Raw genomic sequence first — 22383 nt, 5'->3', positions numbered from 1 at the left:
GTTATAGATAGCTGGGTCATTAGAAATACACATCTCCTCTCAAGTGGAAAAGCAGATCTCGACCCACCATAATGCATTTTTTTTTTCAATTTTTCTTCTTTAATTATGGGGTGATAACTACATATATTATTTAATCTCCAGAAGTTAACAATATTTTGAATAGAAAGCCAACATAATCCAAGTTTTCTAGTACTTGAGCAAACATTTTTCTATAAAAGGATTAAATTCATATTAAATTTTTTTGATAAATTGATGCTAAAAAATGGTTAACATTTAACAAATTATATATCATGATTATTATGATAGAGAGAGAAAGAAAGCAAGAGAATGTTGTGTATTCACATCACTTGGCTTTAAAGAAGAGCTATTTAATAGATTATTGCTGATAAAAAAAGACCTTGTTTTGTTTACATACAAGTAAATTGGGATATTTGGAACGTATCAAAAGCTTATTTAATTCATATCAATTAACTATCATTTCTTCCAACATTTGGAATTCTCAGAGTTTTAATGTTTTGGATTCAACCAAAACACATCCCACACAACAGATAATTCAATAAGAATATTCCAATCAACCTCAAAGTCTTGATCTATCCTTCAAAGCAGGAAAAAAAATGTTATTTGAATATTTCTTGCAGACTTTGGTAATACGAACATTGAGAATCCCAGATAACACACTCTGGTTGTAACAGTCAAAGAGCAGTAGTCGAGGCAATTACTGGCTTCTGACTCCCATCTTCACATCTGCTCACTTAAACTGCAGGCTCATTCATAAAAAGGGGGTTAAGAGCAAATAAGCATAACTGTCTATGTAAGATGTTTTGGTGGTATTTTTTTAAAGGGGGGGGGGGGGGGGTTGGGGGTTGGAAGGGGGTAACCTACAAGACATATCCTGCAATGTGAATACTGGTTAGTACCCTGAATTACTTGATTTAAATGACATTTAACGTTAATCTTTATATCTAGGTGTCAAAATGACAAATCCTCAACATTCCAATTCAGAAGCGTACATAACAATACCATAACTCATCGTAATGAAGATTAGCAAATGCGCCGCCACAAAATACCTGCATAATACATGCCTCTGACACATTACAGGCAGTTACAGGACTCTAATACACAGCCTCTATCTAATGTCATGTAGTTTTTGGCATGAGTAATTGATTCAGCTGTTATCTAGTCATCACTTGTTTCAAACTCAGAAAATGGTTCACTTAAGGGGGTGTGGTTCTGCTTTTAGAATGCTTGTTCCCTTCTTTCAATGTTTTCTACAGCGTAAAACAGATTCATGTCAACCAAAACTCTTAAACCTCAATCAAATCGAGAATTCCATGGAATCATTTTCAACTTTGAAAGGGATATTAGAGTTTAAGAGGCCATTATAAATTTTTTTGTAAACACAAATTCCCCTGTGTAGACTTATTATTTGAGTTTGTGTGTTTCATGAAATGTTGCACTTTACAAAGAGAGATAACTCTTGACCTGTTCACTACATCTGAGCAACATGCATTTGGAGAGAAGACTTGGGTATAAAAAGTTGGACAACTTAAATTCTAATCAAAGTACTGAAGTTCTGACGGGAGTTGATTTTATCGATAATCATTAATTTTAAAATCAACTTATCTTGCATGGCAATTAGTTTCTAGTCTGTATTTGAATTACGCACTTTTTTATTATATGAGTTTTTAGACTTCTTCGACAAGAATTTCGAGAAACCTCATATGAATCATGTTGTGTAATATTTAAAGATAGATTTCAAACTATGTATTAGTAATCGAAACAATTCTAAAAATCGTATGGATCCAAGCACTATTGATATAGAACTTCAGTCTCGTTCAACCGACAAACAAGCTTGTCGGAGATTTACGGAGACAGCCGAGCGTCTGGTTGAACGAGACTTTATTAAACTCTGGCGTAGGAACACATGAGACAACAAAATTATCTAAACTGTTCGTATTATATAAAATCTGACTAATTTCAAAGTGTTTGCAGATAAGTTTCCTTGAAAAACAATGCTTCAGCATACATTACATTGAATTTTTCTATTATTTTTAAGTACTAAGTCTTGTCAGCGGTGATGATTTGTGCTTACGTCCAAACACTAGTTGTTTCACTTTTGGTTTGCCCAAGTAACTGCATAAGAGAGTTGATTAAAATCAACTCTCAAAAATTGCTTCTCTGCAGCAATTGAACTGACCTTGAGGAAGTCTTGTGGGCTCTGAGACAAGAACTCCATCCACGGCACACATCTTGGCGAGGGGATAGAGAGTGATCACATCATGGATGTTGTCAATGAAGCAGTGATCTGCCTCCACCCCTGTCCCCTGTATGATGATATCAGGTACACTGGGAGCAGCAGAGGTTCCAATCTCTGTCCTACCTGTACATGTATTTACAAGAGTACACTATAATTTATCTGTCACTACATGTACTCTAGTCTGCTTTCATCATAATTGCTTCTACAAACATTTTAATTCTGTCTTGAACGGGACATTTTGTGAATAGCTGATACAAGTACTTGTCATATTTCTGTAAATAAAAACCCCTTTTGATTGTCAAATTTTGTACACAGTTAGAATCTACTATTAAACACCATGAAATATCACTACAACAGCTCAATACTCCTTTCTCCAAGATCTAAACTACAGCAGAGTATGATGGCATTGTCCTCCCCCCTCCCCCCTTGGGGCATAACTGATTGCTAGAGATTTGTTGATTCCTTATTTTATGCAGGTACTTAATTATGTGATTCTGTTGTTTTGCATAAAATCATGAGAATATGAAATCATGACTACTAAAATTTTATCATAGTTTTTCATATTTAACATCTGTAAAAAAAAAACCAACATAATTTTTAAATCAGCAAGGTGTGCTTTTTGTGACTTTAACAAGCAGACATTAATTCACAGCAGTAATTAGGAATCTACGGTGTGTGAGTATTACCCTCTTGGAGTGGTAGAATGGTGACCGCGGTGGAGAGCCTGCCACTCCCCAGGCTGACCAGGTGTGGTTTGTCCGTGTGAACCTTGACCGCATTGTCTGTGTCATTCAGCTCGTACTCCTCCTGTAAATGAATGGATTATACAGTGAACAAGTGATTCAGTCTGTACCAACCTATAATTGCAGTTTGTACACCTGAAGGATAAACAGTCAAACTTCGTTATCTCGAACAAGATGGGACTGTTTAAAAACTTCGAGATATCCGAGTATTCGAGATATTGAGGTAAAAAAATATATGAAAAAAGGTGGTTGGGACTTACACATTACTTCGACATATCAGTTGTAATCGAGATATCGAAGTTCAACTGTAGTAGGATAGTATTATCACTACAAATCAAGGTCCACAGATATTCCTGAGTACTATATTATGTACACTTACTAAATTATTGCACACAAAACTTGATGAAATGGAATCAATTTTTCCACGCAAATTGCAAATTTTTTATCTTGTTGTGCAATAAATGCATGATCTTCATTTCAACTTAATTGACATCCATTAGATGAGAAGGATCCTAAACTGTTCAGCATTGATCTGTGCATTAAAATATTAAAATGAGCTACATATTCTGCACATTGTAGTTAATTAATTGTTGAAATGTAAAAAAATATCTGCAAAAATTCAAATCCAAAAAATCTGTTTATCCATAAAGAGCAGAGTGGACCAAAAACCCTTGGCTTGCAAAGATGATTTCATTATGTAAAAGGGTGATTGAATGATTGCAATTAACTTAGACTCTCTACAGGTAATCAGATATTCATATGCATGAAGTCAATTGATTAAAATCAGATTCTTTGATCCACTGACCTATGATTGCAGGGATCTACATTAACAGATTGAAGGATCAGATTTTAAACAGATTGGCAATAAATACTGGTAAAAGTCATTGGTAAACGAAAGCAGGAAATGATTCACTTCATGTGTGTCAATGTGCACATACAACCTGCAGACTTTGTTTGGGCATTTTATTTCCATTGATTGTAATCAAAGAGGCATAACTCTGTTAGTAGGAATACCCAATTTTTAAAAAAATTATTGGTAAACTTTTTCCAAGTACCATGAAATCTGGTGCCAATTGAAATGCTTATACAAATGTAGTTACAATAACATGACCACTAAATGAAAAACTAAGACTTGGTGAGTACCACCCAGCCATTAAATCATTTGATGTCAGCAATAATCCATTGTTAGACATGTTAAAGTTGTGTACAAAATTATATATATTAAATCAAAGACCAATATTCAAAACAGTTCATCATCATGCATCAGTGAAAGATAATTCAATGAAATACTATAATTTTTTTTTAGGGGGGGGGGGGGGATTTGGTTGGACTACGAGGTATGGAAAAACTTCAAAAAAGACATTTTCTGATGAGTTAGCTGTGACACAAGATGTCAAGGCAACACCCCCTCACCTGTAAACATGGCAACACCTTGCTGTCTGCTCAAGTGCCACCCACTCAAAGCTTTACACTTCATAAATAACTAGGAGTGAAAGATTACTAAATCAATTTTATTGATTTTAAAATTTTATATAATGCTTTCCAAGGTCGTTTTTTTAAAAACAAAATTACCTTATTTATAATCTAGCTCTCATTTTCTGCTTTGTTTAATCAAGCTGTATGAAAAATTATCAGTATTAGGTTTTATGAGACTAAGAATGTGATATTACAAACCATAATACCATTACACTAGTCTTTTGTATGAATTTCTCTTTATTCAAGTTGACGATTATATGTTCCCAACTTCCCATCAACACATGCACATACAGTTCATGTTATTTGCTAAAAACTGGCCCAACAGCCAAATTTAGAGCTTCATTTTTCTATATTGATTGATTTAGCAATCAAGAGATAGGGATAGAGAGAAAGAGATGTGTTTCTGATAGCTTAAAATATATCCTTATGAGATGATGAAAGGCTTTCAAATTGTATATCAGGGAATGCTTGCAGAACTCGTAGTGAACAAGTGCAGTAAGAACAACCGCAAAAACAAACAATAAATCATACTTGTTAAATGGTATGTAGTCGTGAATGCTGCACATCTTACCTACAGGAGTAGGAAGTGCACGGGTGAATATAGGCCAAACTAGTGCTTAGACAAGAAGCTGTCAACAGCAAGAGAACAGAGAGATAACAACACCACACTACTAAATGAACACTAGTATGCTGAATGACTATACCTACTATCTGTAACTACTGCTTTAAAAATCCTTACTATACCCAGTACATGTATACATTGGTGTATAAAACCTCCTGCATGTACAATACTGCTGGATAAAGCCTACTACATCTACATAAATAGGCTGAGTAAAACCTTATATGTTACTTACTGCTGACTTAGACTTACATTATAACCATACCTACTAGCATGCTAAAATAGCTACAATACTGCTAAAGGTATCACATGGAAGCCATGTACTAAACAATATAGGAACTTCTGACTTCTTCCTTCATACTTAATCAAGAGTGTGACCTTGTGACAATAACCTTTAACCTTTTGGCTTCCAAAATAAATAGGGTATTGTAAAAGCATTACACACAGACAGATTGGTGGATAGACGGATGGATAGACCCAAATTAACACAACACTCCCTACTTATAGCAAAATGCAAATAGCAAATAGTCCCAGTTTTATATATTATTGCAACAAAATGTAGATTTTATACGATATACAGTAATTATATAGTCCATTGGTTAGTATGATGGAAATGACATTTAGCAAATGACACCAAGGACTCCAAGAACTAATCTCCCGTACAATAATACACTGCAACATATTAGTAGTGTGAGGGTCAGGATTTCCAGCCACAATGATGGGTCGGTGGGATCAGCTTAACTAAATTGTTTCAATTCTGTTTGGATCCCTTTGACTTATATTTGAAAAGTTAAGAATACAGCACTGAATTTTAAAAGACTAACTGAATCAAAATCCATCATGTGATTTATTCAATGTATATATTTGTGTATATAAATGTTAAAAAAAAACATTAAGATGTTAGATGTTTGCATATTTCATCCTTTGAGTTTGTGAAAGTCTATCACTTTCCTGATAAGAGTGAGGGTTCAACAGTTGAGGAAACCTGTATCCATTACCTGCTTTGTAATCTGAAGCAATAACAAAGTGTGGAGACCAGACTTCAAATTACAGCGAGTGCATGTTTAAATTCCTGCACAAGATCTGTCAGATCACATGTGGCTTTCAAACATTTATCAGGAAACTCAATACAAACACACTCTGCTTTTTACTCCAAGGAAATTCTAGACTGCTTTCCCAATCAATGAAGGAACCTGAATTTGTCCACCAAAAAAAAATTGAAAGGGAAATTTATAAAGTTTGGGTGGTCCCTACATTACAGATGACAGACTCAAGTACAGAAATTTGTCATTTGTCTTCTTAAATCCGATATTATTATTGTCTCAAGGATTACATCTAAAGTCTCTCTTTAAACCTGGTCTTTGTTTTCCACCCACAAGGTTAACCACAGGTGCTCAATCTACTTTCTACAATGTCAACTTAAAACCTGCTTTTCCATGCAAACCAATTAATTTATCTAATAATCTCCCACACAGATCACTTATTCCCATGCAAGGACATTTGGACCTTGAAATTGTAAATGAGTTTATAATTGCTCAGCAAACTGGGTGCTTGAACTCCTGAGTTTAGCTTGCCCCCAAATGACTCCCTCCATTTAATTATACATATAGTTTTTAAAAACTTACCAAAGTTACCAGAAGAAGGATCGACTGACCAAATCAGATTGAAATATTTGTGATTTTATGTGTCTAAATTTTCAGTCATAAGTTATTGCAATTTATACATCCTGGAAAACTGTACATGCAATCAAGCAAGGAATTTCGACAATCAATTTTTCTTTTCACTAAACCAGGCGATTCTCTATTGGTTTTTCTTTCTTCAGAAAGGTTTCTAATTAATTCTTCTAAAAATTGCATCTTAAAGTAGTCCGAGTATCGCACTACGTCATAATACGGGTTTTACAATATTGGTTCGACTTTTACAAAGCGTTTTTGATACCCGGTATTGATTTTGCTCTACATCGCTGTTGTAAACAATGGCAATAATAAGCAATTAGAACGGTAATATATGTATTCTATGAGAGATAGAAATGATTAATGTTGTGAAACTCGATATGTTAAAGTAAAATGAAAAACGAAGTTTCTGATTAACCAGGATCTCAGGTATGCTTATATTTTCTTTGTTTTGACCCCCCCCCCCCCCCCCCCCCCCCGAATTTTTCTTTTTCTTTTGATAAAACCGGTTTAAATTTAGAGACAGAAGCTATTTCGCATTTAATTAATCGTCAATTAATTAATGTTTAAATGATATCTTACATTGTTGACAGATCTCGGCAGAAAACTGTAGCAAAATGTGATTTTAACGGATTTTTTCGTCAGGGTCTACTTGGTTTAGAGCTTATAGCGTGAAAAGTAATTCGTCAACATATAATTTATTTTACCAAATCTTTTTTCTAAGATGTCAATCTATAGAATAAACACCATGAATTTAAGTTTGAGTCCATAAAATAGTAAAAAAAATTACCAAACGCGATACTAGCATTGCATTTTTTGTATTCTATTTTGATACATCAGATCCATAAAGCGTACTTACTTACAAAAATTTGCGCAAAATTATTGATGAGATATGGCTTAAATAAATATTTATACTCTATTTTGTATGTTCAGTTCTAATTTTCTCAAAATTGGTAATTATTTATAGGAAAAACGGACGTCTGGCAAATTTCATAATTGTTAATAATTTTCGCAAGGGGGTACACCCGTCTGAGAGGTGATAACAAACAAACTAGCATGTAAACATACATATTTTCTTTTGTATATGTATTGCTAGAATGTATATTTATCATTTAAAGCTAAGCTTTTAATGATTGAGCCCATTCAGTGCCGAGTATAGGACTACCTTAAGTACCCTTAAACAATGCCTAAAACATACAACACTAAATGGACCTTGTAACTTCTGAGTCTGTTTAGGTAATTGATAAAATGGCGTTACTGAAACACAGTATTTCATAAAACTTTACTGTACCTGATCCAACAGGGGATGGATTTTTCTCCTGTCTAGATTCTGGTATGGTCCGTCTAATCCATCCATTATGATCCAGCAGCCTTCTCATGCCATGTCCAATGAGTTTTATCTTAGATTCCAATGTTTGGTCATCCTGTTTCTCTCACTCAACATCTCCCCATCATGTCCAGCTATAAGCTCCACTGACCTTGGTAAATGAGGAATTTAGTCATTGTGTATTGATCATATCCAAAATGCACCAAATTTATGACACAGTGGCTAAATCTGGGAGAAATGATTTATTTGAGAGTCGTCTGAGGCTTAAGACTATCTGTAGTGCCTCTAGATACAGAGTTCTGATTGTTGTCAATTCAATTACTAGGCTAAATTTGAGAGCTGTATTGGAGGTCTATGTTACTCATTACCACCCCCCCCCCCCCCCCCCCCCCAAAACAAGACCTATATTTTGTGTATTTTTTACAGGAGACAGATTGTGAATATGGAGCAGCAATGAACTAATAGCAACGAAGTAGAGACATTGTCTACTAATTAGATAATTAGCGAGCTCTTTCTGTTTTCATTATGAATCAGGCCCAGACTAGGGCAGGTTCTTAAAAGGCTATCATCTTTTAATTAACAGAATGAGCATATCTTAAACCACAACTACCAACTTTCACAAAGATAAGTACATTTTCTTTAACAAATAATTTACATTCATTGCTAGAAAAAATCTTTATTCTGAAAAGAAATTTTAGATAAAAAATGCTCATGCCAATGACACACCATAATTCAATACTTTTAATTAATCAATATTAATTTCATTAAGGTCCTTTACCTGCATCCACGTAAGTGGATACCTGTAACATAATTTTTTTTAATAAAAAGTTGTTTATTTAATCGACATTTACCACACCTTGTATAAAAGAGAACAATACACAGGTAATCAATGAATTCCTATCACATTAATTATGAGTATCTAATTAATCCAATACACATATCAAAAAACCAATCACTCCAAGCCGTACAACTTCCTTCATTCCCGACCACTCACTCTCACTTGACACATAACACACTGTACGTGGCTTGTCTGGCTGGTATTGCTACTCTGTGGGGGCTTCTAAAGACACAATCAGATAAAAACTGAAAAATGGCATCTTGATTGTCCCTAATCTTTAAACATTCAGATCAGAATTCTGTGTAACCATACTCACCCAAATCCCAAGTATTGAAGGTGGTTTTGCGGGGAGGATCAGGTACCCTTTGCAGGTGCCCCTCATAATTAGAGGATAATTGACAAGACAGGGGGGCAAAACAAACATCTTGCTGACACTGATACCTAGAGAAGTTTGGTTGATTTTATCAGTAGCTGACCCTCAGCAGAAAACACACACATGACCTCGACTGAACTGCTGCATAAAACTGATACCAAATTGACTGCAAATTGGCCACAAAATTTCATTACACCAAAGTAATTAAGCCAAATTACAGGGCTCCAATCTTTTTTCTCACATGAGGGTTTGATAGAAAAGAGATACATGTAATTTTTTCACTTGTTAAAAAGAAAATGTTTCTTTTTAAAATTCAATAAAATAATACATCAAATGATCATGTTATCACCCAGAGAAATACTTAATTTAACTGAGTGTATACAAAATATTCCAAATATTATGCAAGAAAGGATCTTAATTGATAAAGTATCTATCAGTAATTCAAAAACATATACATGTATTACAAAATTTTGCCAAATGTTCTGGCTAATTCATCCTTCATTAATTTTAAAAGGTTGTAACTATCAACAGCTTGAATATCATAACCTTATGTCTATCCATTTCTATGATATTGGATTTTTTTTCTCATCTTACTGAACAACATGTGGCTTTCAATTTTTTCTTCCGTTTCATTTTTATTTGCCCATACACTAAAACAACCTCATAAATGTCATTATAAATTAGAAAACACACCCAGTTTTTTATACACTAGTGTACAAGCAACCTATAGCTAGCTCACTTTACAGGACTTCAAATTCGAATATAATCATTTTAGAGAAGATGTATACAATTTCTTGGAGTGCATGTTGCATCAAGTCATAATATTCTAATAAAAATCAAATTCAGCATTGACGTATTGACAAAACTTTTCTAGAAAAGTAATTGTGCATTTTATCTAATATTAAAAAAAAATTAATATACAGGTAGCTTATCGATACACTAGGACCAATGGACTTCAAATGCATTATTCATTGTAAAATTTATCGATCTAATTATTTCAACTAAAAGAACATAAAATAAAGAAGAACAAATTGACCCACCTTAAAGTGCAAGGCCCGTAGGCCTCAATGCTAACATTACTATTACTATAATACCGTATATTTTTGTGAAGGATCCTGATAAAGTGACATTTTAAATATTGTTTACAAAGCATGGATAGAAAGAATAACAGTGGAGTAGCAGATCTTCACAGAAATATTGTACATTGCAATTGCCTTCATTCATGAAACATTAACTGGGGGAGGGGGATAACTCAGGAAACTTTGTTTAGTGGATTATCACATTGGTCATCATGTATTAAGATATAATATTTAAGGTTATCAACTTCTTTGAAATTTTATTTTAAAAATTCCTTATAACCAACAAAAGTTAATACTTATTAAAATATCAAGTTCTATATGCATGCACAAAATTATGAGAAGGGAATGTTAGGGCCAATCATAAACAACATTTCATACCTTTTTGAAATTTTCAACATTCACCTTTTTTCCTCAAAAAATCTTTGAAATTGATAACAGTATATCCAATGGTGTAAAATCTTTCTACCAATCACAATTACTTTGATTAAACATTTCCCTTTATCCTAATTTTCACTGCACTTGATAGAAAGTATACCATTTTTCATAGAATATGAATCCTATACATCTGCTTGTTATCTGCAACTTTCCTCACATTGTTAGAAACGCCAGTGTTACATTGGCATTATCTACCAAAATAAACATTACCAATTTTTAGCATTGCATCACTTCTGCCTATAATAACACAGTATGACTGTTTGTCAAAATATGCAATTGCATGAATATCTCTTGGTGCAGAGTGAAAATTAATTCAGCCAGTATCCATGCTAGCAGTTTTCTGTAATCAAATCTGATTTTCCAGCAACAAGGAAAATTACTACCTAACTTGCAGAGTTATTTCTTTGGTAATAGAGTGTAATTTTTCAGACAGGTTTTCTAAGGGTTTGCCCAGATGCGCTTAATTTAAGAAATGTGCATCTTAGAAGATTATATTCAATTTGGATTTCAATTTGTAATTGAGAAGCTAAGATGATGGCTGGGCTTATCTATTAAATGCAACAGTATGTTTAATTCAAATAAAACTGCAATAGGCATTGCTATATAGCACCAGACCAAAACTTGCTTTGAAATAAATGTCTGATCTAATTAAACCTAAAATTTTACTGTATTTTCTCAAAAGTGTGACAACTCTGCTGGTAACACTTTCAAATATAAATCTTTAGGAAAGTTATGTAAACAATATAAGTATTGTAAAATCTTACATATCAGAATGAATGAAGTGATGATTAATGCCAAATTAGTTTTATCTGCTAGGAAGTCAAATTTTCCTTTAGGAATAAATTCTTAGTTCTCACAATCCATTAATCCATGAGCATTTCTCTCTCTCTCTCTCTCTCTCTCTCTCTCTCTCTTTCTCTCTCTCTCTCTCTCTAACATTTTCACTGCATTAAAGTAATCCCTCAAACACAAGAAGGAACTGATTGTAGAAGTCTGACACACTCACCCAGAAATCCCCCTTGCTTCTAGCTGAGCTAGAGGGCTTATAATCAATGAATCATGCCTCGTTACAAAATTTGCAACATAAATATAAACATTTATGCATACAAACCTTTATGACTCTTCTGTGCCAGTGAAAATGTCCATTGATGATCTAACTTTACTGCCACAGTATAAAGAGAAGTCACACAAATCTTCAGTTTTCCTGAAATCATGATTAAGTGATTAATTTCACTAAAGCTTCAAAGCTGGAAGAGATATTCATCTGAATTTTCTGCTTCATTAAACAATAAACTAAAGCAGTATTGTGCAACTTGGATTATATATCAAATCAATCTTTGATTTCCATCTTCTAAGCTATATTGCTAGCTGCCTTTCCTTTTCTTTTATGACCCCAAATCGTAATAAAGATGGCAAGAAACTCCACTCAGGATTGTGCATCGTTTCCCTACAGCCCTCTAATTTTGATACTCATGCAGAAGTCTTGTGCTGGTCTAATTGACACATCTGTCTGATAATAATCATTCACAATGCACAAAGTCCCATCTGAATCTCCTCTGATTCTGTGGTCACACAAATTACTCACATTTACACTGTACAAAGTGTGGAATAATCATACTATGTCTTGCACTTCATCCCCTGGGTAATACTGGCTTTATAGGGTTTTGAATTTTTTTTCATTATTTATTTATAGTTTAGCTTTAAAATATTCAAGCTACCTGGCAGTGTATATTGTCTAAATATCATTAAATGGCAATAACAAAATTTCTTTTCTCCTGAAATAAATTAACAATTAATTGTAATAACAATTTATAGCTTCACAATATGGCAGTGCATTACATTAGAGGTAACCCATTTACAGTTGTGTAACACTAAATGAATTTGATAGGAATATCAGAGTTCAAATCACTTATTATATGTTTGCTAAATTTATTAAATATTTATATTCTTTTAAGATTGCATGTTTCCATCAAATATATATATATATGACAACCAATTCATAATGCAATGCATTACATCATTTGCACAACTGCATGAATACTACTTGACTTACCGGTTTTTATGTTGCCTTCCCTGAACAATATTTTCCCTAATAAATAATTCTAAAAGGTTATCTCTTTTCACCCATACAAGAACTTTCAGTTAATATTTCATAACTGTACTGTTTTTAGTCTGCAAAACACTCCCAAAATCAATACGCGTTTAACATCTATGGGATAAAAAAGGCCGTCTAGCTTAGGAATAATTCAATCTGTGACAGACTTGGAATTCGACAGAATTTGTTTATATTACTCCGATAAGTAGCATATTATTCAACAGATGGTCTGTATTCTTAACCAACAATTAACATTCTACATGAGTGAGGTACTGACGTCTATGATGGTGGGTTTTATCTTCATCGTACCACGATGTCTGTAGTCTAAATGATTCTAAATACTACAACAGTGTTCAACATTAACAGTACAAAGTGGGGCAATTCAAGTCGATTGGGTCTCTTGAGGTTTCATGTCTCCTTAAGAGGGTGACAAATTCACAAATAATTTCATCGAGAATTGTCTTTAAATGTGTCCATTCATAAAGCTGGAGTGGGCTGTTACCATGCCTGTATTGGTGTTGCCTTGCAGAAATCTAGACGGTTTTATAGGTTGCAAAAGTGCATTAGTTATAGATGTCTGATATGATAAACATCAAAAATACTTTGTGATTATTTTTATTTTCTCGCTTCTGTTTATTTTTAGAAAATATTTCATTTTTCATACGTATACTACCGAGATACCAAAAAACAAGTTATACATAAATTTATATAATATATATTTTCTATGTCTATAATACATTTTACTTTTTGAACTAAAAATGTCACCTCCGGACAAAATATTCTGGTATGTTGCCCTTGAAGCCATGTAAAAAAACTTAATCAACATAAATACCAATAAGAAAGACGATTTCTTAAAGCTTACCTGGTAGTGAAATTAAATCTCCAGGTTAACCTCTCATTAGTCATTAAGTCTGAATTGGTAATTGGTGTATAAGCCAGGTGAGTGGTCTGTAATGGTTAACATACATCACTGCATATTGAAGTCTCATCCTTGCTGTACATACCTCAGGCCCCGCTTATCAGTGTACATCAGGTGAAATTGGATTGTAAGGCTAAAGAAAGGAAAACTTACGTTTAATCAGTTAAGTACTATCCTTGAAAATCAAACACAAAATTAAGCAATTATTAAATAAAATTATAATTGCAAGAAAAAAATGTGTTCAAACTAACCAAGTAATTATAGCTTGTCTCTTTAAAATACAAAATTCTCAAAACAACAAAAGTACTTGCAATGTGCAGCTTTAAAGCAAGAAACAACTGAATTCAAAGATAAATGACAGAAGACTAGACCAATGCATTAGATCTCGACACTACGTAGGAATGATTGATGGGAGAAAAGAGGAAGCCTCATGCATGCATTCATCAATAGGTTTTATAATAATTTATGCACTTCTTAGAAGAACAAGATACATTCGCTTTTTTACAAGACTGATATGAAAAAATGATTCATCGTATTGAAGCGTATAACTCTACAGCATTTAAGTTCTGGGTTTTGAAAACTTGAAACATCACAGATTTTTTTTCTGTGTCCCTAAAATTCATGATGAATATTTACCCCTTTGCTTTGCAGCCATATGATGAAACCACTCAGTAACATATAAACACCTTCTCTCACCTGCCCTGAGATAAAAGCAAGGGAGATGTTCAGGTGGAATGAAAATTAATTATGGTGGTAGTAAAGGAATGAATCACTTGTTTATTTAAGGCAAACACTCTCTCTTTTCACAATTCAGCTTTCCTGAATTGCAGTGATATCAAATAGTTTATTTTTAGACGGGAAGTGGAGGGAAGGGGGGTTAATAGTATAATATCAATACTATCATATAAATAGTGCCTGTTTGGGAGGGTAACTGTTGAAAATTGACACCCCGAGAAAACTATTGTCAACCGATGCGAAGCGGAGGTTGACAATGGTTTTCGAGGGGTGTCAATTTCAACAGTTTCCCTCCCAAACAGGCACTATTTATTTCATTATACTGAATGTCTTATTTTTAAAGAAAATTTTACTGCTTTTATATAGAAATGAAGTGAATTCTACGACGAACCCTACGCGCATAATTTACGCGCATGTAACAATTCGTTGTGTTACCCATTGCCAAGTGTGTTGCTATCGCTGAGGGTAATAGAACGGATTGCCAACTGCGTCTAAACCAATCAGATTTCAGTATTTAACATGAAAGTATAATAAATAACAATTGTACAATAGTAAAATTAGTAAAATTGATACACAATAGTATCAATTTGCATTTTTTTTAAAGATAATACTAGTAATATACACCTGTACATATATATAAGTATGTTGAAGAAAGAAAGAAGAGAGAGAAAGAGAGAGAAATAATTAAAATGTTTGCAAATAAAACATCAATTATTATGAAGTATCTATCTCTACTAATATTGTGAGATCAACCTTGCTATGATACTTCAGAATTAAAAGTAATTAAATTTCTAAGGCATATTCTATTACTTCTGAGTAAATAGTAGCAAATATCCATCATCTATTCAGTATTGGGTTAACAATTCAAAATATATTACACTTCATCAAATCTGAGGCATAGAATTTGAAATGAGACTAAATTACTGGCACTGGATATTTTTGTGCAGTACTACATGTATTTACCATTGTCGTCTTAGGCCAAGGTCCAGAGTCTGCAGCTTTCTCTTACCCATGGCTGCTTGAACCAAAAGTATCGTAAGGTTGAACATTCATGCATCATTAGTTATGTCATATTTTTACATCTGTTTTAGTTCTACAAGCAGCATGCTGTTACTGCACTAGCAATGTGCTTAAACAAACTGCAATTGGATGATAAAAAATCACATCAATTAACGGCAACCCCCCCCCCCTCCCAAAACACAGGTTACGATTTTCATGAAATCTAAGTTATGGAAACACTATGCTACAACCCCCCCCCCCCCCCCCCCCAATATACCAACACACACACACACAGATTTGGAAAATTAGGATTTTCATTATTTTGAGAAGTTGTCCTTCCTTGTCATTTTTCTTTTTGCTTGTTAAGATTTTTTGGATGAATCTGCCCCTCCCCCCCCCTTTATACAGTATAACTCTGATGTAATGTAACACAAAGTATAACCCTGATGTACCTATAAATGTGACTCAAATGTGACTCAAATGTGCCTATATCTATAACTATAATGTACCGGGAAAGTTAAAGTATAACTCAAATGTACCTAAAATGTGCCTATATCTATAACTATAATGTACCAGGAAAGTCAAAGTATAACTCAAATGTACCTAAAATGTGCCTAAATCTATAACTATAATGTGACTCAAAGTACGACTCTGATGTACCTAAAATTTCGCTCAAATGACTGCCTAAATCTATAACTATAATGTAACTCAGAGTATAACTCTGATGTACCTAAAAATGTGATTGAAATGTGCCTAAATCTATAACTATAATGTGACTCAAAGTATGACTCTGACGTACCTTAAAATGTAATTCAAATGTTCCTTAATCTATAACTATAACTCAATGTATAACTTTGATGTACCTAAAAATGTAACTAATATGTGCCTAAATGTATAACTTAAGTATACCTGTATTTGTTCTCATTTAAAACCATAACTACCGGTATTTTGTAAGTTTTTTTTTTTTTTTTAATATATACATGTATATATATATATTTTATTCAATAAATTACATAACAAGCTAGGCAACATCTCCGCAGAGACCCTCAGGTTTATCGTCACCTGGGGTGCCAGGGGCCCCCTGGATCAGATAAGTTATAGCTTTATACATACAGTTTTATATAGAATAAGTCTTGTATCAACTTTCAATATGGATTTGCCAGTAAATGCATAAATACATATATACATTTTTTAAACGTGTAAACAATAAATTTACAAAATGAGTTAGTAGGGGACTCAGAATAAAGTGTCCATAGAGACCCCTAACAGTTATGCTCCTAAGGCCGGGTCACCCTTGGATTATTACAGCTTTCATACATTGTATTCATAGTATGGAAATATACGAAGCAATAGTACTTTTATATAATAAATATCAATAATATATATATTCAGTTTGAATTATGTCATTAAATACACATACATATAAAGAAAAATGTTATACACAAAATGAATTAAAAGGGGACTCAAAATAAAGTGTCCATAGAGACCCCTACTAGTTATGCTCCAAAGGCCGGGTCACTCTTGGATTATTACTGTAGATTTTTTCACACAATGTATTCAAAATTTTTAAATCATATGATACGCTTTTAGAGGATTTTGTTGTAAGGAAGAACTGAGTAAGAACATTTTTCAAAAAACATTTAATACCATTATATGATACATTTTTGCTTAATACTCTACATTTCATTTTATATTTATATACATCTTATATGCAACGAAGGATATAACGTTGTTTAAAACAAATGTATTCTCATTACAATATGCTGGAAAACCAGCAACAATAATTTTCCATGACACGTTTACATTTAAAACCTCAGATATTTTTTTCCATAATGGTTGAAAATATAACAATCAAAAATAAGATGTTTAACATCTTCTTCTAAATTACAATTAATACAATTTTTGTCTGAATCTGTTTTCCATTTGCTTACATATTTGTTACATGTTATAAGGTTATGCAGTAGTTTATAATTAAATTCTGACACATTTTTATAAAATTTTTCTTTATTTTTTCCGTATACGGTATATATTTTCCCACTTTTTTGTAACTATTTTGTGCCTGATCTTGATTTCTTTTATGAAATACCCGGTAAATTGTTGATAGTTATATTCAAATTATGCAACTTTGGAACCAATTAGAAGTAGACTTAGTTATGACTTTTTTGAAACTATTTAAGCCTTCAATAGTCATGACTATTTTGTAACTTTTTTTGGTATGGGAAAGGTCAACCTCTGGCTATGCTTTCCTCACATTGGTCAATACTTCAAAGACCTACGAGATATTGTTGTCACATACAACCAAGGCAAGATGGGAGAGATTTGTACATACTAGTGCTGGTCGTGGTTTGAGAGATGTATATTACATGTTGTTGTGTCAACTTAACGTGAATTAGGTGCGAGTATAAACTGAATGAAATGCAGACTATCCAACTATTTGTCTACAACAAAGGACACACCAGTATTTCAATCCTCAAGTCTCTTCAGAAACAATGATACATTAAGATAGCTCAGTACATCAAGATTTATTCTTTATTTTTTGACTCTACATCACGAGAAAGGGAAGTTAATTTTCAAAAGTTCAAAAATTTATCAGTCAATTTGGTTGGTATCATCAAACATCAGTGGTTTAAGTATCTAGCTTGTAAGACCACATATCACGAGTTGAATCTGCCTGGGACTTTTGTTTTTATATTTTCTGAATTAAATATTTGAAAATCAATATTTTAAAACCAAAATTGCTTATTTTTCAACTATTTGACCTAAGTTTTATACAATGGTCATTATGCATATTACTATTTATTATATTCAAGTAATCTACTGCTGATTTGAGAACTTTTCAAGGTGTACATTATGTAGTTAGCCACCTTAATTAAGCAGTTGTTAGGGGTCTGTACATAATGCTTATATTCTGACCCTCTTATAATTTTGTTTCAGGAGACAGCCCCTAGTAAATTGATGCAATGGTACAAGGGTAAAAACTCGTACCGCTTGCAACATAGACTTGTGGCTATGGTACAAGAGTATGTAGCCGGGAAACCCATCCTCCAAAGGACTTTATAATATTATCGTGTATTGACAGAAATCCGATTTTGTAGAAATATGCAGATACATGTAGTGGTCACTGGACAGCTGTTGGAGCTGTGACTGCGTGATGTCCACGTGGTAATCAGACAGAAAACAACAAACCAATTTTTGGAAATGCAAATAAAAATTAATGAATACAACCATAGCCCCCTTTTCCAATCGGGTTAAGATGTTTTGCGACTCCACTTTACTTGCCTGCAGTTTCGGCCAGAATTGGGTGCGTTATTTTTATAGACGATGAGGCAAACGATATCATTTGCATACCTACATGTACATATCGTGATCCGCTGACAGCACATTACAGGTCTTTTGCGGCCACAATTTCACATTACAACGCACAATGTCCATCAAAGCGCGGCAAACGGGTTGCAGTTGTTGCGAGGGATCGACGAGAGATAACTCTAACAGCAATTAAGAATCAAAGTGATGAAAGGACTGAGATCTATGATGTGCACTTTTGTAAAATCATGAATGCATGCTATAATAGTTAAAGAGACAAGGTCACGATTTGAAGTTTTTTAACTAAAAATCTTAATAAAATTTTGACATTTTTTGTTACACGTAGAGATTAACGTGAGGCAAAATATATCACAGGGGCTTGGTTGTTGGATAGTGAAGTTCCTTATTATTTGTTCCCGAAGAAAAAATTGATTAAGATTGGTAATCTTAGATGTATTTCTGTGTATTGCATTAAATAAATACACTGAAACCCCCCGTTTCAGTCATGTTAAAAAAGTGTATTCAATGTACATTAAAAAAAGTAAAGGGACGACACTCGCCATCTTGGATTTACAGGGGGTCCTCGTTTCAAGCTATGTTTTAAACACATTCTAAACGGCCGAGGGCAATAGATCATTCTGAGCTGTTCCCTGCACCAAGGGAACAATTCTGGTCTATTGACTGTTCAAGCATTAAATAATTGTTTTATTACCTAATTCCTTCTTTAGTTTTCGGGGTTTACAATTTGCATATTGCAGATAGTTTTCGCGCCATTATGCAATGTATTAAGACTTTATTTCATCTTTTACATGCACAAAACCTGTTGTATGCATTACAATATCTCCATTTAAAATAAGTTTACACAAAGAAGGGCGAGTCTTCAACCCATTAGATTTTAAATGGTTTTTTACCTTATATGAGGCTTTAAAACTGTTGATTGGTTGATTTTGATAACATTGAATTTGGTTTCACCAAGTACTAAAAACAGCGTCTATGTAAAGGAATATACATTCCATGAGAACTATCGAAAGGATGTAACATTAACATACCCGCGTTGTGAAATACGTTGCCGGTCAAATAGATCGCAGTCTATTGACCGGCGGTCCAATAGATCGAAGTCTATTGACCGGCGGTCTAATAGATCGCAGTCTATTGACCGGCAGTTCAAAATAGACGCAAATATTTAATATGTAATAAAACAACAAAATCCCTTTGTTTTGGTAATAAAACTAAATATTTGGTAGGGGTACACTGTTATATAACTTCTAATTCCCTGTATTTTCGTTCTGCCCCCCTCTCCCAACTTAATAAAGCGATCAAAATATATGAGAGCATATAGGTACATTTTCTTCCTCAACTACTTACTAGTTATTGTATTTTATCAAAAAAATCCTACATATATATGAAGAAGAAAATTGCACCTCAATGCGCTCAATTTGTCAATTTAAAAATTTTCAACAATTTAATTTGTCTTCTCCATTATAATTAAATGACTGTTGCTTACCTCGCGTAAACTCGTGACTTTTATAACTTTACTCACACTTAATTGATGAATACACTGGAATGAAAAATATTGTCACGTGACATGTTAAAGAGCTATATAAAATCAATGTTACCGTATTGACAGACACATCACTCTAATTTACTATGGCCCACCCATTATTTTCATTTTTTTAAAAATAACAAATGGCTACAAACCAGGATAATTTTCCGCTGTAATATTTTCTTAGGAATAGCGATAATTCTTTTATCCCCGCAACAGAAATGTGTCAGAACTATGGAAACTGTTTTAACGACATCACATTATTTATTGTATAAAGAGGGGGCCCCAGAGAGTAGTTATAATACAGCATATCATTCTTTAATTTTTTGTGTACAAGTATTTAACATACTCTAATTCATATAGAATTTCTAATGATCAACCAAAATTTCAGCGTCAATCGTAGAATTATAAGCAAGATGAGCTCAAAAGTTTGCTAGGTTTGAGTCATATTTTGTTCACATGAGTTTATTACATTCAGATTTTTAACTTGGTATTTCCTATTCGGCATTTAAAATGGGAAAAAAATGAATGGCCTCAGATCTGTGTACAAACAGAATTGTGAGCAAATCTCTGTATCTTGCTTATAATTCGAAGCTTAACACTCAAATATGGTAAGTAAATAGAAATTGTAAACAATTAAACACAAGAAACATGTACTATAACAAATAAAGAACACAATTTATTTTTCAAAATGAATCATATACATGTATATAACTACATATTTCCGTCAGCGATATTAAACTCTATCTAAACTGAATAAACTCGAGAAAATGCCGAGCATCTCAACAAAACATATTGCATTATTCTACCATTACGCAAAAGATGATACCGAATTACCGATAGCCTGATTGAATTGCATTTTAGTTCTTTCTTAATATATCAGATGTTGCTTAATTTGCGCAGGTAAACAGTAAACTGTTTGATTTACCGAAGTCTCTGTTTGATTTGATACGTAAAAATCACGAAATACAGACGATAGTTCCCAGGTTACAAAGCATAACTAATGAAAACGAAACGAAAATCAGAACAAGCTAACACCAACGTCATGTGTGAAAACTGTCAACGCATTGAAATATTTAGCCTCAATTTACTTCACAAAATTTTGCATGTTTCAAAAATTTCCCTTCATACGCGAACTGTTCCACAACAAGCAAATTCATCATAGTCAGATCGACCCGTTTATCATATAGTGTCATGGCTGCTTTAAACAAAGAACCTCGTTTTAGAATTATGGAATACGAGTCTTGGTAAAATGGGTAAGCAAACCTGGGCCAGGGCAAAATAAAAGCCGGGGCAGATCGGCAATCGTCAATTCCAATTACGCATTATTTTGCAGCAATATTTATAGCGAATACAAATATACTGGTCAGTAAATATCTTGAAATTTTAATGAGATTGGCAGATTAATAACTGTCAATCTTTTGTTTTGCCCTGGCCCGGTCATGCCTACCCATTTTACCAAGACTCATGGATGCTATAAATTACTTGAAACACGCCTTTTCTTTCTTATTATTTTCGTTATAACTCAGATTTGAAAAAGAATTATCCCATAATTTTTGCAATTTATATTATCCTTCTCATAAGGATTATTCATGCTAAATCACGTTGAATTTGCCTCAGTAGTTCTTGAGAAGAAGATTTTTTAAAATGCACCCCCCCCCTTTTTTTTTTTTTTTTTTTTTTTTTTTTTATAGTTTTGAGGTTTTCTCCGCTTTCAATGAAAATTTTTCTTTCATTTCTGCAATTTATATTCATCTTTCCATAAGAATGCTTTGAGCCAAATTTGGTTGAATTTGGTTAAGTGGTTTTAGAGAAGAAGTTCAAAATGTGAAAAGTTTACAAACGGACAGACATACAGACGGACGACGGACAAAATGTGATCAGAATAGCTCACTTGAGCTTTCAGCTCAGGTGAGCTAAAAACGACTACAAACAACAGAAAAAAACTTATAGTCTTTAATTGCAAATA

The 22383-nt window shown here is 33.3% G+C and overlaps 1 protein-coding gene across 6 annotated transcripts in view; it reads right to left on the bottom strand.

The window, feature by feature from the left end:
* The window catches only part of LOC105346009 (pleckstrin homology-like domain family B member 1), a 58306-nt gene extending 42749 nt beyond the window's left edge, over window positions 1-15557 (bottom strand). For 2 of the 6 annotated variants that reach the window (XM_034446512.2, XM_066075566.1), the window contains exons 1-6: window positions 15533-15550; window positions 13778-13967; window positions 11932-12024; window positions 8060-8246; window positions 2944-3064; window positions 2198-2380 (exon numbers count right to left, since the gene is read on the bottom strand). In XM_034446512.2, the coding sequence (XP_034302403.2) occupies window positions 2198-2380; window positions 2944-3064; window positions 8060-8125 (370 nt within the window). In that variant the 5' untranslated portion in view covers window positions 8126-8246; window positions 11932-12024; window positions 13778-13967; window positions 15533-15550. Of the gene's footprint in view, window positions 1-2197; window positions 2381-2943; window positions 3065-8059; window positions 8247-8951; window positions 9084-11931; window positions 12025-13777; window positions 13968-15532 lie in introns of those variants that run through there. The other 4 variants (XM_066075567.1, XM_034446510.2, XM_034446511.2 and 1 more) reach the window with 4 other exon arrangements.
* Window positions 15558-22383: the final 6826 nt, after the last annotated feature.

This window comes from Magallana gigas, chromosome 2, assembly GCF_963853765.1.
Source record: "Magallana gigas chromosome 2, xbMagGiga1.1, whole genome shotgun sequence".
In the NCBI taxonomy this organism is placed as follows: Eukaryota; Metazoa; Mollusca; class Bivalvia; order Ostreida; family Ostreidae; genus Magallana; species Magallana gigas.
The sequence above is the reverse complement of the archived record's forward strand: the minus strand, read 5'-3'. Positions and strand labels throughout refer to the sequence as shown.